The sequence below is a fragment of the Aulostomus chinensis genome, chromosome 22, assembly GCF_037954235.1.
Source record: "Aulostomus chinensis isolate RoL2024-O1b breed Wild chromosome 22, RoL_Achi_v1.0, whole genome shotgun sequence".
Classification (NCBI taxonomy): domain Eukaryota; kingdom Metazoa; phylum Chordata; class Actinopteri; order Syngnathiformes; family Aulostomidae; genus Aulostomus; species Aulostomus chinensis.
Window position 1 is genome coordinate 5,706,285 of NC_141341.1, and position 15,253 is coordinate 5,721,537.

The 15,253-nt window shown below is 42.3% G+C and overlaps 1 protein-coding gene across 1 annotated transcript in view; it reads right to left on the minus strand.

Moving 5' to 3' along the window:
- The window catches only part of clasp2 (cytoplasmic linker associated protein 2), a 54,046-nt gene that overhangs the window by 16,530 nt on the left and 22,263 nt on the right, over window positions 1-15,253 (minus strand). Inside the window, exons 9-24 of the mRNA XM_086193126.1 lie at window positions 10,663-10,803; window positions 7,324-7,397; window positions 7,137-7,229; window positions 6,885-7,030; window positions 6,540-6,675; window positions 6,374-6,444; window positions 6,212-6,271; window positions 6,010-6,087; window positions 5,725-5,892; window positions 5,001-5,041; window positions 4,443-4,595; window positions 3,812-3,835; window positions 3,408-3,425; window positions 2,000-2,101; window positions 1,776-1,802; window positions 399-425 (exon numbers count right to left, since the gene is read on the minus strand). Coding sequence (XP_086049252.1) covers window positions 399-425; window positions 1,776-1,802; window positions 2,000-2,101; window positions 3,408-3,425; window positions 3,812-3,835; window positions 4,443-4,595; window positions 5,001-5,041; window positions 5,725-5,892; window positions 6,010-6,087; window positions 6,212-6,271; window positions 6,374-6,444; window positions 6,540-6,675; window positions 6,885-7,030; window positions 7,137-7,229; window positions 7,324-7,397; window positions 10,663-10,803 — 1,359 coding nt within the window. The remainder of the gene's footprint in view (window positions 1-398; window positions 426-1,775; window positions 1,803-1,999; window positions 2,102-3,407; window positions 3,426-3,811; window positions 3,836-4,442; window positions 4,596-5,000; window positions 5,042-5,724; window positions 5,893-6,009; window positions 6,088-6,211; window positions 6,272-6,373; window positions 6,445-6,539; window positions 6,676-6,884; window positions 7,031-7,136; window positions 7,230-7,323; window positions 7,398-10,662; window positions 10,804-15,253) is intronic.

The window sequence follows — 15,253 nt, forward strand, 5'->3', positions numbered from 1 at the left end:
CACTAATTTGAATTACGATCAGCAGGACAAGATAATATTTAGTGAAGGGAGTTAACTATGTAAAATGTGCCGTACCAAAGACAACCAAGGTCTATATTTATATTTGCTTTGGATTAAAAGGCGACACTGAATTCAACTATGGAGAGGTGTTGTCCTTTTTTGGCTACTGGCAGGCACACATTCAAGTGCAGCAACATGAGGCTCTCAAAGCAAAGTGTTTAGCATGATCATAGAACAGCCGTGTTAACAGTCTCTGCCTACAAGCATGCATCAGCCAAAGTGGAAGGGGCCTAAAGTGACCGTCTGGGTGCTTGTGAAGGCAGGAGGGGGTCAAGGCAACAGAAGAAAGGCTATTACGGTAAGAGAGCAGGTACAAAGAAGTAGCGTTATAATCTTACCACCAACAGGGGTAGCAGACTGAGATCCTGAGCCATTAAGCCCATTGGTTTGGAGGAGAGGGGAAGCAAAGGCGAGGGGAAGGAACAGCAGATTAAACCAGAGGATGAAATATGGGTTTTAAGCGCAAAAAGCGTCATGGGGGTTAAAACACAGAATATGATGGGAGAGCAGCCGGGTGTTCCACACCAAGAATAGGGATGGGAATTGATTCGAATTTATTGATATCAGTGCTGATTATCAATTCTGCTCACCAGATTCACTGCTGATACCGAAACAATTTTCAGTTTGGAAAAACAGAGGTTTTAATATCACAGAGTCTGAACATTTGCACATGTTGACATAAATAACTTTCCTTAGTTTTCACTTTTCACAGCTCAGACAAATGACATCATTATCCTGCAAGGGGCAACTTTCAGAAAAAAACATGCCAGCATTGATGAAAGGAACTGCTAAGCTTGGAGGAACACGATGTCAACTCTCAGACTTAATAAGAACAATTCTTCAATGGCTCTGATTCCCATCCCTAACCAAAAAGGAAAGCAAATTCTGAAGCACTTTGATTGAATAAGTCTGTTCACTAAGGAGAAAACAAAGTTTGACAACAAACACTGAATCAGCTGCAGATGATAGACTGGCGAAAGCAGTGCATGTTGGGAGAGCTGGAACGGCACACGCATGAAGCAAAGCCTGTCCACAATGAGGAAACGAAAATGCCTCAAAGTAAAAATGCTCAGAAACGTCCACTCACACAAACACATGTCAAAATCTTTCTCTGTTCAGCTGCCATTTCCTGTCTTTCTCTTCACCTGCTCATCTGAGATTTGAACTCTTGATCAGGTAGTTTACGTTTCATGTCCAGATCTAATCAGTGGAATTAAATGCAGTTGAATCACTCCATTTTTCTCTTGGCTTCCATGCAGGCATCAAATGCATCCAAGCTGAAGCCACATATTAGCATCGAGTATTTTTGGAAAGCAGGTACACACTCACTCACACTCGCTCTCTCTCTCTCTCTCTCTCTCTCTCACACACACACACACACACACACACACACACACACACACACACACACACATCTGCTTTGAGTGTTGTGGTATAGCTAGCTTAATGCATTGTGTTTAGATTTTCCTTTCTGTTGCCTAGAGAGTTTTTGAATAACCTGAGTGACAGCCAGAGCCAGGCTAGAGCAGAAGAAATAAACACCATCCCTAGTGATGAGACACAGCATGCAGAGAAAAACACACACACACTGCTCTTCAAAACACCTAAATCAGAATGAGTGCAATAGCGGGTGGGCCACCATTCCCACTGTGGTACACAGAAAGACGCACACACGCGCGCACACACGCGCGCACACACACACTCTAACAGAATACCTGGTGTGCAATCGGATTCGTCCGAACCTGAAGGCACAAAGACATGTACATGGCGCTTATTGCCACTGTAAGTGAAGAAACTCCACATCAAGAGCTACAACCTGACACTCCCAAGAAGCTCTCACACACAGTCTTGTGTCACTGTGATAACTTGGCCTTTCCCAGAATGTTTCAAACACAACTGGGTTTCAGTCATGCTCTGTGTTCACTGAGTAGGTACATACGTTGGGACTGGGAGACCATCTTGGTACGGCTGCGGCCTCTTGAATCCACTTGGCTGGTGACGCTGCTGGCAGTGGACAAGGGCTGCTTGGTGCGGACACGGCCTGTAAGTGTGTGCAAGGACAAATGGTAAAAATAAAACACACTTTACACACTGCAACCACTTGGATAGCCAGACTAGAAACTGAAGAAAATGAAGCCCAACAAGACACACTGCAGCTGAGGCAAAGCTACTACTGCTGGAAAACAGTCAGAGCCTACACTAAACAGCCAGCCAGAAGCACGAACAAATGGATACACCAGAAATGTTTCACTACATTAAGTCTCAGTCTATCAAGATTTGATTGATTCAATGAAACTATCAGCCTTTTGCAGCAGCTGTGAGTCAGTGAGATGTTATTGCAATTTGGGTTGCAACCAACAATTGATTGTTTTATCTGTCAACATAAAACATTACCAAAAAATTATCCATCTCGTTTTTTTCTGAGAAGAACTTTTTATGAAAATAGCTTATTGTTCTTCCTCTCCAGAGCCACACAAGAAGATAGACACCCTTGTGTGTCAGGGGGAAGACTCACAGCTATTGGCTGACCGCTAGTTAGCTTAGCACGGTGGATGTGCAGGTTAGTGTACCTCAGTCAAAGTAATCCAATACACCTTTTCCTAAAATGGTTTTATTCTGCATTAATATAACTGGGGTTGTGCGCAACATTCACCATGAAATAGCTTACAATTATGAGATACTATACCCTTACGGTCACAAACATAGCAGCTCTTTCATGAGTGGAAGCAGTGATTTCACGCAGAAGCTCAAAAGCCCCATTGTAACTTTGGCAGATAAAATAAAACTGTTGCTGACAACTAAAAGAACGACTTCTGCCAACAATCATGACCGACTTTGTAACAGAAGATGAGGATGGTTACTTTTGTCTGGACAAACCAAGACCCTGAACCTCGTCAGTTTGGTGGCTTTGGACTGGCAATAATAACCTGCCCATTCTGTATGCTAATTAGTGGTCAGCGGTATCCATCCTCTCCTGTGGCTCTAGGGTTGATGGCAAATAACTTAATTCCCCAAGAATTTGACGTGTTTGTTTGTGTTCTTTGTAAGGCCCCAATTAATCCACACAAATAACAATTAACTACATTGGTAGATCACTTTATCCTTCATGCCAATTTAATAATTGACAGCTGTTTCTCCTCTAATTGCAACCCACTTCAATGACATCATTCACTTTAGAGGAAAAACATCATCTGATCCACAACCAACTGCCCACATACTCTCAGCCCAGAAAATAACCAACGACATGATGGAACTGGATCTGTGATGTAAAATACAGAATTTAATTACAGGACTAGAACATCCTTCAGATTTGCGTACACATACAAGCCACCTAACCACAATCTTACCATTGTCTGATCTGGGCCCTACAGACAGACAAAAAAGGAGCAGGTTGTAAATATTACATTTGATCTAAGAGGTGTGTAATAATATAGCACACCCTTATAAGAGCTTAATAGCTGACTGATGCGCTTTAATGCAGGTGTAGATGGATCGTTATTTCCTTTATCAACAAGAGGATTAAAGCAGATGATATTGGATGTTTAAATCATTTGATGAGATGGGTAGAGTTGTGATACGAGTAGGGATTGCATGTGAGAGACGGACAGCAGGGGGCGCTGTGGCCACACTGCAACAAAGCTAGTTAAGATGGACTGGAATGAAGTGAGGAGGGTGGGAGAGAAGAGTAGAAAGAAAAAAAGAAAAAGCATGAGTGGGTTATTGCCCGTGAAGCAGAGTGAGATGATCTTACCATCCGTTTTATCAGAGGCATCATCTTTAGGAGCAGAGAGAGAGAGAGGAGGAGGAGTAGAAGGAAGTAAAGGAAAGAAATGAAGGGGAAAACAAATAACGGAGCGATAAAATTATGATTAGGAGTTGAAGATACAAAAGGAAACAAAACAAGGGAAATGAATTGAAGAAAAATCAAACAGGAAGTAGCAGTAACCAGGAAACAGAAAAAAAAGAAAAGATAAGAATGTAAGACAGAAAAGGAAAAGAGTGGAGAGGAGAAAAGAGAAGAAAGGAGTACAGTGTGTGTTAATCACAGAACATCTGTTACTGAGAGAGACAAAACACAGGATGATATTCATCTACAGAACATGCACCAAACACATTCAAGAAACATTTACAGGTAACAAGCAGGCATCAGGAGAGGAGAGTAAGAGGGGGCAGAGGAAGGCAGTCCAAGCACGGACGAGAGAGAGAGAAAAGGTGTGTGTGTGTAGGTGTGTGTTCTTGGCGGGTTTTGCTAGAGAAAGAGACTTCCTACTTCTCATCAGAGGCTCTACCTCTAAGCTGATCTGAGAAGTCCCTGCCTTTTGCTGATCACATGCTAAGAAGCGGCTGCACTGATTGGCCATCTTCCTTGACAGGGCCCTTACCCAGAGAAGAGTAGGAGCCAGGGGGCAGTCGGCCTGCTCCCTTGGCTTGTCCGACGTGCCGGTGCTTAGCGACTGCAGCTGCATTTACATCCACGTCGCTACGGGAACGCTGCAGGGAGGCTGACGACACCCCACCCTTTGAACCCACAGGGACTGATGGGATAGGAGGATGAGGAGGAGGAGTGTGTTGGAGAGGGGATGGGAGGTGATGAAGGGATATATACATCACAAACACATGCAGCACCACACTACAGGTGCACACATTGATACCATACAGAAATACACCAACAGCCAGACACATCCATGTGCACACATGTGTTGTAACAAAAAACATAACAGGATGTGGCTGTCAGGAACTGGACACAAGCAAATGTAAATGAGCGTGATGGGAAATGGCTATGTGGGAAATGTAGCGTACAGTATGTGTGTTTTGGCAGGACAGTGAGCATGACCTAATGTATTTGAGAGCGCTCGCACACGTGTTCGCAACAATGAGCGTGTAATTGTTTGTGTGTGTGTGTGTGTGTGTGTGTTTGAGTGTGCGTACACTCAACTCACCTCGCCCTGGAGCTGCTGACCATTTAGAGGTAAGAGGCCGACTGACAGAAGTGAGAGAAAAACAGGGTCAGTCGACAAACGCCCCTCCAAAAAACACAAAATTGCAGTCATAACACAAAGACGCTGAGTGATTCCTCAATGACAATAAATATATATAGAGCGCATTATCTTTGAAGCAAAGTTACTATCATTTTTGCAAAGAAAGAGGGCCAACACCAAGCTAAAAGACTATCTTGGTTTTTGGTTTAATTTGCCACCTGTCTGTATCTTAAACAAGATTAAAGAGATTTATTCATGTTTATCTGAACCACAGGTTCTAAGTGGAACAGTTAGAAGTCGCGTAGCAGGAACATCTTTCTACTTTTGCTCCAATTTCAGTTTGCCATTGAACATTTGCAAGGAAACTCATTGCATACTTGCAATGCATCGACACCTGAGGATGATTCTAGTGGGAATTTTGACTCTTAACAGAGTAAGGAGGTACAATTCTCTTGGGTGTTGCAGACAGGATGAGCACAAGCAGCTAAGATGAGATATTTGGAGAGCAAACGTGAACTGGGGAGACATGAGCTTTTGTCAGCAGTGTTGACATTCATGTCTAAAAACACAACCACTGCTGCACCACTGACTACCAAATACTCTTTCGTCCTCAAGACCTTAAAGTGAGCCCAGACCTCTGAAAGGAACTGTGATGGCAGGAGAAGGAGTGTAGTGCAGTGATTACTTGAGGCTCTCCTGGGAGGAGGATGAGGAGCGGTCACTTTGGGGAAGCGAGGCCACACTGCCAGAGCTCTTCAGGTAAGACTGAAGGGTCCTCTGGTACGATGACTCCAGGGAGTTATACAATGCGTCTGCCTCTGCAGGGAAGTGGTTCCTCAGACCCCAATAGGCCCTGGAGGAAAGATGAAGATGATAAGAAAAGTGAGAGTGAGGGAAGAATCAAGGGATATTTAACACTGCTCGTCTTTCTCTTTGTGTATTTTCAAAAAAATGTCTGCATGCATCTTACTTGCGGGCCTCCACTCTGGCCTCTGAGTCTGCATCTCGAATTCCTTTCTTGATGCTCTCAACCAGAACTGCTGTGTGCCTGAGTGAGTGAGCAAAGAGAGATTAAAAAGTGCACAGAATGTAAAGAATCAGGTTTGAAACAGGCTGAAATATGAGATGTCTCAGTGCTGAGCAACCATTCACTCAAAGCCGTCAGTCCTCACCGCTCTAGAGAGTGGGTTTGCCATTCTTGAAGCAGAAGGTCCAAGAAATCGTAACAGCGTCTGGAGATAACATAAGTTAATGTGATTATCATAAACTACATGACAACCATCAAACCCTGACTTTGTACCAGTTAGTTTGATTTTTTTTTTTGTACGTCTCACCTTCTAACAGCCACAGACTTGGAAGTGCAATTGCTGGTTATCAAGGGGATGAGTCTTGGGACATGGGTGTGCTGAAATATGTAAAACGGAGGGTAAACAATGATTAAAAAAAAGAAAGAAAGAAAATAAATACCTGCTGAAGTGATGTAGATGTGCAAATTCTCACCCGTATGATGATGCGGATGGCTGACACACCAGAGGTGGCCATGACTTTGGCACAGTTGGGGATGAGGTTGAACAGGACCGGTACGATGGCTTCTGCTCCATGGTCAAATTTGTTCCCCAACACTGATGAAAGGTGGCTACACAGAGGTACAGGCCAAAACACACGAAGAAAGATCTTATAAACACAGAAGATAAAAACTGACTGGGTGTAATCTATTTTCTGTTGTACAGGAGCTTGAGACATTTTGTCCACGCCATTGTGTCCTTGTGCTTTGCACTACTATTTTTGCACGATCCTTCTGGGTGCAAAATCAAACATTCCAAAGTATGAGTTAGTCAGACTCACGCCACAGTGATACAGGCCTCCCGGACCACTTGGGATCGCAGGTCTTTAGCGGACAGTTTGAAGGCTCCATCCAGTAGCCGTAGGTGCTGGTAGAAACAGTCGTAGCTGGCAGCGCCCGCCACCAACAGGGAGCGGATTTTCTTCAGCTGTAAAAAAGTTCATGATAATAAATGATGAAATGAACAACTAAATACTGCAGTAAGGTTTATGGTTTGTGGTAAAAGAGACACTGCTGAGGATGAATCTACTGACAGCGTTGGCTCTCTGGTCCCAGTCATGTTTGTCATCGGAGCAAACCTCCCGGATCTTGTTCAGGTTGTCCTCAAGATCTCTTGTTGAGTAGATCTGCAGAGTTATTGAGAAGGAGTACATTTGTGAGGAGTTGAAAGAGAGCTCTGACGTGCAGGACAAGCAACTGTGAATGTTTGTATGAGTCTACCTGGACAGTAGGGACATCTGTGAAGGCTCTAACAAAGTCCTCCTCATCAACTGCTCCAGCACTTTCCTTGGACACTAGGAAGTCAGAGCAGGCAATTAACATGTGCTTGTGTTAAGACTGTTGCGTTGGGATTTAAGCCTGCAGCATATCAGGATTTCTACACAAACTTAAATCAGCGCAGTGGGATGCACTTGTGTCTCTAATGGACTTTCTGGCAGTAATGTGAGTAAGATCACTAAGGGAGATGGGAGCTTTGTGGAACACGTCCCCTTAAAACCCCTCACTGGGACTGGAGCAGGAGAAGGGAGAGGTAAGACAGACAGAAAATCCACGGGGATAAGAATAATAAAAACAGAGAGGACGAGGCTGGAGGGTAAGAAAGAGGGTAAAGGGCGGAGAGTTGAGGTTATACAGCATTTTCCAAACAATGATTTATTTTGGTCACCTGCAACAACATCAGCACTGAACACAACTTAATGATCCTCTGTGTTTCAGTGATTTAGAATAGGTATCAAAATTCTCCTCGCACCACTCCCGGTTTCTCTCAGAAACACACTGACAAAGGCGTCTCTGTGCACATTTTGGATCACAACATGATTTTGCACATGGGGCGGAACTGTTAACTTAACCGGCATAGTCGGGGAAAAAGTGACAGTTCAGAGAAAAGAAAATTTTGTAGAGAAATGGATCAATAGTATATTTGGGTCACAAGTAGATTGCTTGTTCCCACCAATGTGGCAGAGGGAAGAGGAGCAGCGGGTGGTGGGTGCTGTCCAAGGCTGCTCGTCTCATATGGAATGTGGCTCCATTCCTGGGATCGTTAATTTGAAATAATATACTTTTTTTTTGCGGCATTGTGACTTCTTGGCATGAACGACGTGGAAATATGGTGATGTCACAATTTGCATTTCCACTGTCCTTGAACACAATGTTTCAATGTCACAAGTAAGGAACCACTTTTTGTGTGAGTGGAAATCTACAATATCTCACATAAATGCTAGAAAGATAACTCATGTTTTTATTTACAGATAAATGCAACTGTTAAAAGGTGACAGCACTTCAATTCTCAAGTTCATCGACTCCACCATGTTTCTGCTGTGAACACGTGGACGTACAGGGCTGCTGACTGTATTTAGGGTGTTCGAACCAACATTTGGTGATTTCAGTTTATGTACATTTGCACATTTTAATCCTGTGAACACACTGGTGACCACAATTGTGATCTGAAATGTTGTTCAAACATAAATTTCTAAAGCCTGAAATACACTTGGGATGATACATTGAGGTCAGCGGCACATAGCGGTGTTTTCAAGCATTCTCTTCATCTCAGTGTGACATAGATCAAGACCTACAGTGGAAAAATAGAAAATATGTCACACGGTTATGTTTTTCTGTGGTGCATCGAGTGTGGTCAGTGTCGCTGCTCCAAATGAAGACTTACTACGATTATTGACCGCAGCGAACCTTGCTATGATAGTACTATTCAACAATTAATTCAAGATCCCGTGGGTGTGCCCTCCTACTTGGCCCTTGGATAACTGGGCAAATTCAATGTGGCCAAATCCCAAACTCCATCCTCAGTTCAGGGATTAAAGTGGTGGCAGCAAGTTCACGAAAGCACCTCTCACTATTTTCACATTCAGGAAATGAAACGGTTAATATTTAATTTAACGAGAGATATCATATGCTGAAAGCTAACATGCTCAAAATTGAGAGAATAAAATTTCGGATTTATATTTCAACAAACAAATCATTTTCAAATTACAAGTGGAAAATGTGGTGTTTGATTTTCCAAGAGAGGGACTTTTTTTCCCCCCAGTTATTGGCAAACTGAAACATCTCTCTTCTGTCGTGAGTTGTGCTGTCCAGTGCTGCCAGAGTGTGTGGGCGTACGGTCATCTATATGCAAATGTGGACAATGGTGCCTCCCATCATTGCCATCATGGAATCCAATTCCATATAGAGGAAGACCTGCCGGACAACTCACTCACACTAAAGGAAGAAGTCAATGACAGAAGAGGCCAGTGAGTGAATCAAACCTAATAAGGTCAAAGTCTTAGACGTGTAGTTCTGTGTCTGATTACCCAGCATGCACTTGATCCCTCTCACAGCTGCTCAACGATCCAAGACAGTAATGATCGAAGTAAAGATTTTAGTCTTGTGTTTCCAACCACCAGAGAAATGTACTAAGACATACTGCTGGCTTGCAAAACACTTACAGCCGTGTGTGTCTGTGCGCATATACGAGTGTGTGATAAACAGTGCTGACACGGATACATTAGAAACAGCAGTCAAAATTGACTGACTGCATGATCGTGGGAACAGAGCTTTATACTAATAGAGAAGAGGACAGGATAAATCAATACATACAAAGACAAAGCAAACATAACACTCAAGCCATATTAGCTGGAGGGAGAGAGGAAGCTCTCAACAGGAAGTCTGTTATCAACCACGCATCCAAGGCAGCCTCAGATACGTCGCAAATGACAATGGAGTGAGATTTCTTAAACGCAGCGTGTCACGATTAACTCAGGTATTTCTGTTTGGTCTGGCAGCACCTCAGTCTGCCCCGATTCTGTGACCAAAAATAAAATGCTGTCAAAGATCAAATCTTGCGAAAAAATTACAGGGAACATTTGTTATTGAGATCAGTTATTTCTAATAGTATCATATGCATTAAGTCAAGAGAAAAACCACGTGCGCTGACACCCGAGTTAAAATGGTGTCGTCTCCCACCGCTTTCCAAATCATAAATGTCTGCGATGTACATGCAAAAGAATATATAAATACCGTATTTCCTCAAATAGTGGTCAGGGTAGCTTATAAAATTTGGACTAAATTACTGGCCAGGAAAAAAACAACAACAACAAAACTTGGAGAAAGAAAACACACTGAATTACTTTGCACTCCTTTTTTTTTTTAAGGATGAAGAAAAAAGAAAAAAAATGGTTTTAAAAACATGAACTGCTGCATTGCCAAGAGCAAGCTACCAAATACGTTATGAAAATGTGATCAAATAAATCCAAACAATACAAAACCAGTAGCAGACTGGTGTTTCAAATCTGTTGGAAGGGTCTGAAAAGACCTTGAATATTTCTAAAATCATTCATTTGTAAATAGGAAATACAGCAGGTCCAAGCACCAATGAAAAATCCTGGGAAATGTGATTAAGCAACTCCTACATTGTAGAAATTCATTTCCGCTCGTCACTAAAGGAGGCACATCTCCACAAGTCATCAGTTTCTGATATGAAGTTCACTTGCTATTAATGAAAAACACCATCCAAGGACACACAAGGTCAATTTGAATAGTTATGATCTGGACACGGGAGTTATCTACCTAGCTTTCCACCGGTAGCACTAGGCCTGCGTGCAGCAGAGGACTCAGCAGGCTTCTTGGGAACTTTGGGGACCTTGAAGGAGGCCTGGGCTGAGGAAGAACGATTCCCATCCACGCTGTCGTCATCTTCAAAGTTACGATCTGGAAAGCGAGGAAAGGGGAGAGAATAATCATCCTGAGTGTAGAAGAAGGTCAAACTTTTGGCAGTAAACAAGTGTTGTTACTATAAGAGGGTTGACAATAACTCAAAATAAATACTGTCAATTATTAACTGCAACAGAAGCTATAAACAGTCTGCAGAATGTACCGTTTTCATTCATAACAGAAATACAAATCATAAATTCAACAAATAAAACAAACAACTAAAGAGTCTAAAGAAAACTAGTTTTCTTTTTTTTTTAAAGGTCAACATCGAGTGATACTACAAGGGTTCAAAAATGTCAATGAAACAAATCAAGTGCACATCACAGCATCTTAGACACGATGCACTCCTTTTATGTTTGTTGGAAACAGCAACAATGGTAGCAAGAGAAGCAAAGATGAGAAGGGAAGTACTGAGAAGGTTGTCCTCTACGAAGAGCTTGGTCAGGAATCACTAAATCAATACTAATTACAAAACAAACTGCTGCTGGGGATGAAAAAGCAAACCCCCTGAATAAACGATCACTTCTACGGGCTACATAGTTGACATCTCCACCCTGACAGTGACTGACAGAACCAAAACATTAATCTGCATGCTAGCAGAATCTAACCTAGCATTAAAACTTAAGACTTGAGGCTCGCAACAAAAACCTGCAGCATCTCAAATCAGCATCTCCTGGCAAAACACTTGTGCAAGACATCGGGACTGTGGAGATCAAACTGTTGGCAAAGGAATGCAGTTGCGCTTCAGTCACTCTGACAACAAGCTGTGGAGAAATGCGCCAAAGCCACCACCCTACACCTCGACTCATTTATCACCTTACCTACACATACACAGTCAACATGCACAATCAATAAGAGGCATGCATGTGCGGACATACGATCCACATGTTTCTCCGTGACCAACGGACCAATCGTGTCAAGTTCTGGAAATGTTGAGCGGGTTTAAAGAAGCAGCTTTATACATCTAATGTGAAATATGTACACACATGCAGCCATCGACATACATCAACACACCCATGTCCACCTCTGCACTCACAGTCACAGATCCGCTGGCAGATAAGTCGCCTCATGCTTCTGGGAGGGTGTTGTAATGGGGTTCCCCCTCTTCTCCAAGCCGTACCCCAACACACATAAACTCACCTCACACACACTTCACATTGTTATCCGAAAAGCCCTCCACCCAAACAAGTGCCGGCATTTTCTTTCACTCCTCTCTATCTTCTGTCCCTCCCTCCCTCCCTTTCCCCGTATCTCTCCTCCTTCCCTCAGCAGCCTCACAGCCAATCAGGCGAGAGGTGACATCATGGTGTTGCAGCCAGTGCGGAGGCAGGACTGTGATTGTGTGTGTGATGAGAGAGAAAGGGAGAGCGACATACACACAGACACCCCAGGAATATTAACAGGGCTTCTCTGTGTCCCTGGCACACCAGCTAACTTAAACTCATTACTATTGACAACACACACACTCCTGCTTTTACACCCTCTCTCTCTAACAAGCACACACACTCACAGCATCAACAACATCTATTTATAATTCTACATGAACCTGTAAAAACACAGAGTCCCTATCACCATACACCATCTCCGTCTCTCTCTCTCCACAAACACAAAAGAACAAAGGGTGGTGTATCGGTGATCAAAGGACGGATGATTAAGGGGGGAAAGACCACACCCCTCCATCTGAGGCCTCCACCAACCCACTCTCACACACACATTTGGGCTGTGACATATATTTAGAAACCACAGATCATTTATTTTTCCATTATATGTAATCTGAAGCTTTGGGGCTTAACATTTCGTGATGGGCTACACCCAAAAACTTTATCAACTCGAAAACCTCTCCCTAAAGGCCACTGTTTACAGATGCTTTGCAGACAAATAGTATTATATGGGATATATTATAATTGTTGTATTTGGAAATTTGACATGCACAAATCAAAATACATAATGGTGATATCTAACTTAAGTACATTTCAAAAGTTTGATGGGAGAAGAAAATTTGAATATTTCTTAGAATAACTGAATCAGCCCAAATCAAAATGCAAAAAAACAAAAACAAAACAACAATAATGATGTGACAGAGTTACAAGCTGTAGCCCTTCCTAAATGCAGACCTCATTTTTTATAGGGGCCGAAAAGGATTAGGCAAATCTTTATTCCAAAAGTACTTAGAAATCTTTTGGCATCTAACAGGTCTGGCAACCCTGAACCCCACAGTAATCTTTACAGTCAGCTTGTTTTGTGGCTAACATTGCTGTTAAAGCGCTACATTTTATAAACTGTCCAAATATTATGCATTTAAAAATCATGTAATTAGCTGAGAATGAGTTTCAGCATCACAGTTCTCATGGTTAATATCAAATCTTATTTAGCTCATTTTGATGGGAAGCAAAATTTTAATGATGTCTTGTTCAATTCACTAAACCAATCTTATGTAATCCTACACTCCTGAGAACTCAGTTCCTATTATGGGTCAAGCAAGACGAGTTCAGTGTTAAAGGGCCAATCACCATCCTTATTAACAAGTTCCTCAGGTGGAATGAATTTGCATTTAACATCATAAAAAAAAACAAAACAGTTTAGTTGATGCAACTGCTTTCTGATAAAACATTAAAAATGCATTGTGTCATGCAACGGGGGTCTAAGCATTGATTAGCACCACTGTTAGCATCTCTTGCTTTTGTCAAGTCAGACCCCACGGGAGAAAATGTCTCTGGGTGAAGGGCAGAGCAAAGATGAGAGAGAAAGAGCAGGCGATGGAGGGGGGGGGAGAGAGATAGAGAGAGAGAGAGAAAATGAGGGGGTGGAGAAGAGAGTGAATCCCATGTAGAGAGCAGACTGCACATATACTGTTGCTATGACGACCTACACAGGCCAGCTTCCCAAACGAATATGGAAGCAAAGCAAATAGAAAACAATATTCAGTCGTCCTCCTTCCACACAGACATCACCAGTTTACTTCAATCAGCTGTTGAATTGACCGTTTATGTGCCAACTTTACACTATTTGATCAAATTGGAATGAATTTTAGTTTGGTGGGAGGAAAAGCCTTTCTGGCAGCATCACTTTCACTAAGGATACACACATTGCCAAAAATATGGCAGTACATGCCAAAAAAAATTGAAATACAGAGAAACACATACGGAACACACATACACACACTGAGCGATATCAACTCCACCGCGCACCAGGTGGCGTTGCCATGGAAACTCCAGTCCTGAGATTCCTCCCTCTCTCCATTGCAGGAAATTAGTGAAAAAGGGTGATGCAAGAAGACAGAACACAACTTAGATACGGACATGAATTCTTGTCCCGCAACGATAGATGTTGAAATGTTTGATCACTTTTTCCTCTGTAATACCTGCAGAAATAATTCTTGAGTTATGACCATCAACACGTAGGGAGAGACGAGGGATATGGAAGTAAAACATGACATGTTTTGTTTCTTTGTGCCTCTCTGAAGGAGAAGATACACAAATAGAGGAAGACGACTGGAACACTCAGATCTGCTCGCAGCCTTGCTAAGGTCATTTACTGCTTAAGTAACAAACGTGGGAAAATACAATCGCACATACCAACACAGCACTTCATTCTCAATCGAATGGTGGAACCTGCACTGTTCTTTTTTTTTTTTTTTAAACTACAAACAGAAGGTAAACAAAGCCAACTATTTGTTGCTACACGCAGCAAATAGAGCAAGAATCTGGACTCAGTGCTGCTGCGTCGTCTTCCTGATCAGTGGGGAGAGCTTTAACTTAAAAACACAACAGCACGTGTACAATGGGATAACCTTGAAAAATATACAGAATAAATTAGCCGCAGATTCAGTTGACTTGATACTGAAAAGAGTATAAAAAAAAAAAGATGCTGTACAGCAAGACAACACAACCAGCCCTCAATTATAAACAGGCTGTAAAAGAAGAGTGCAAAACATCTGTCTTTACAAGCCTACGTGGTGCTTCTCAAAAATGTTCAATGAAAAAAGTCACAGTCATTCAACGAAAACCTCATTTAACCTCACAACAGTCCTGTACAGTCTCATGCACGTCGTCACATGCAACACAGATGAAAAATCATGCGATTGAGGGCATAATCAGATGTTTTCTGAGGGCTTATCAAAGTGCTAAATGTGTGTAATCTGCTGTAAGCAAGAGTAGAGCAAGCAAACCCTCATATTCCCACTCAGGATCATGTGACAGTGAGCACAGTTTCAAGCTAAAGATGACACACACACACACACAAAAATATTTTGACTCTGACTGAGCAACACTCATGAGAATGACTACTAGCTGAAAGGAAAACAAGTATCACAGCAAGAGCAGGCACAAATGTACTACTGCCTTGGTGGTGTACATACTGAAGAAAAGAATGAAAAATGCTTGACACAATCATAGTTGGGATGTGTTCAAACTCAAACAACGATAAATACTAAAAAAAAAAAAAAAAG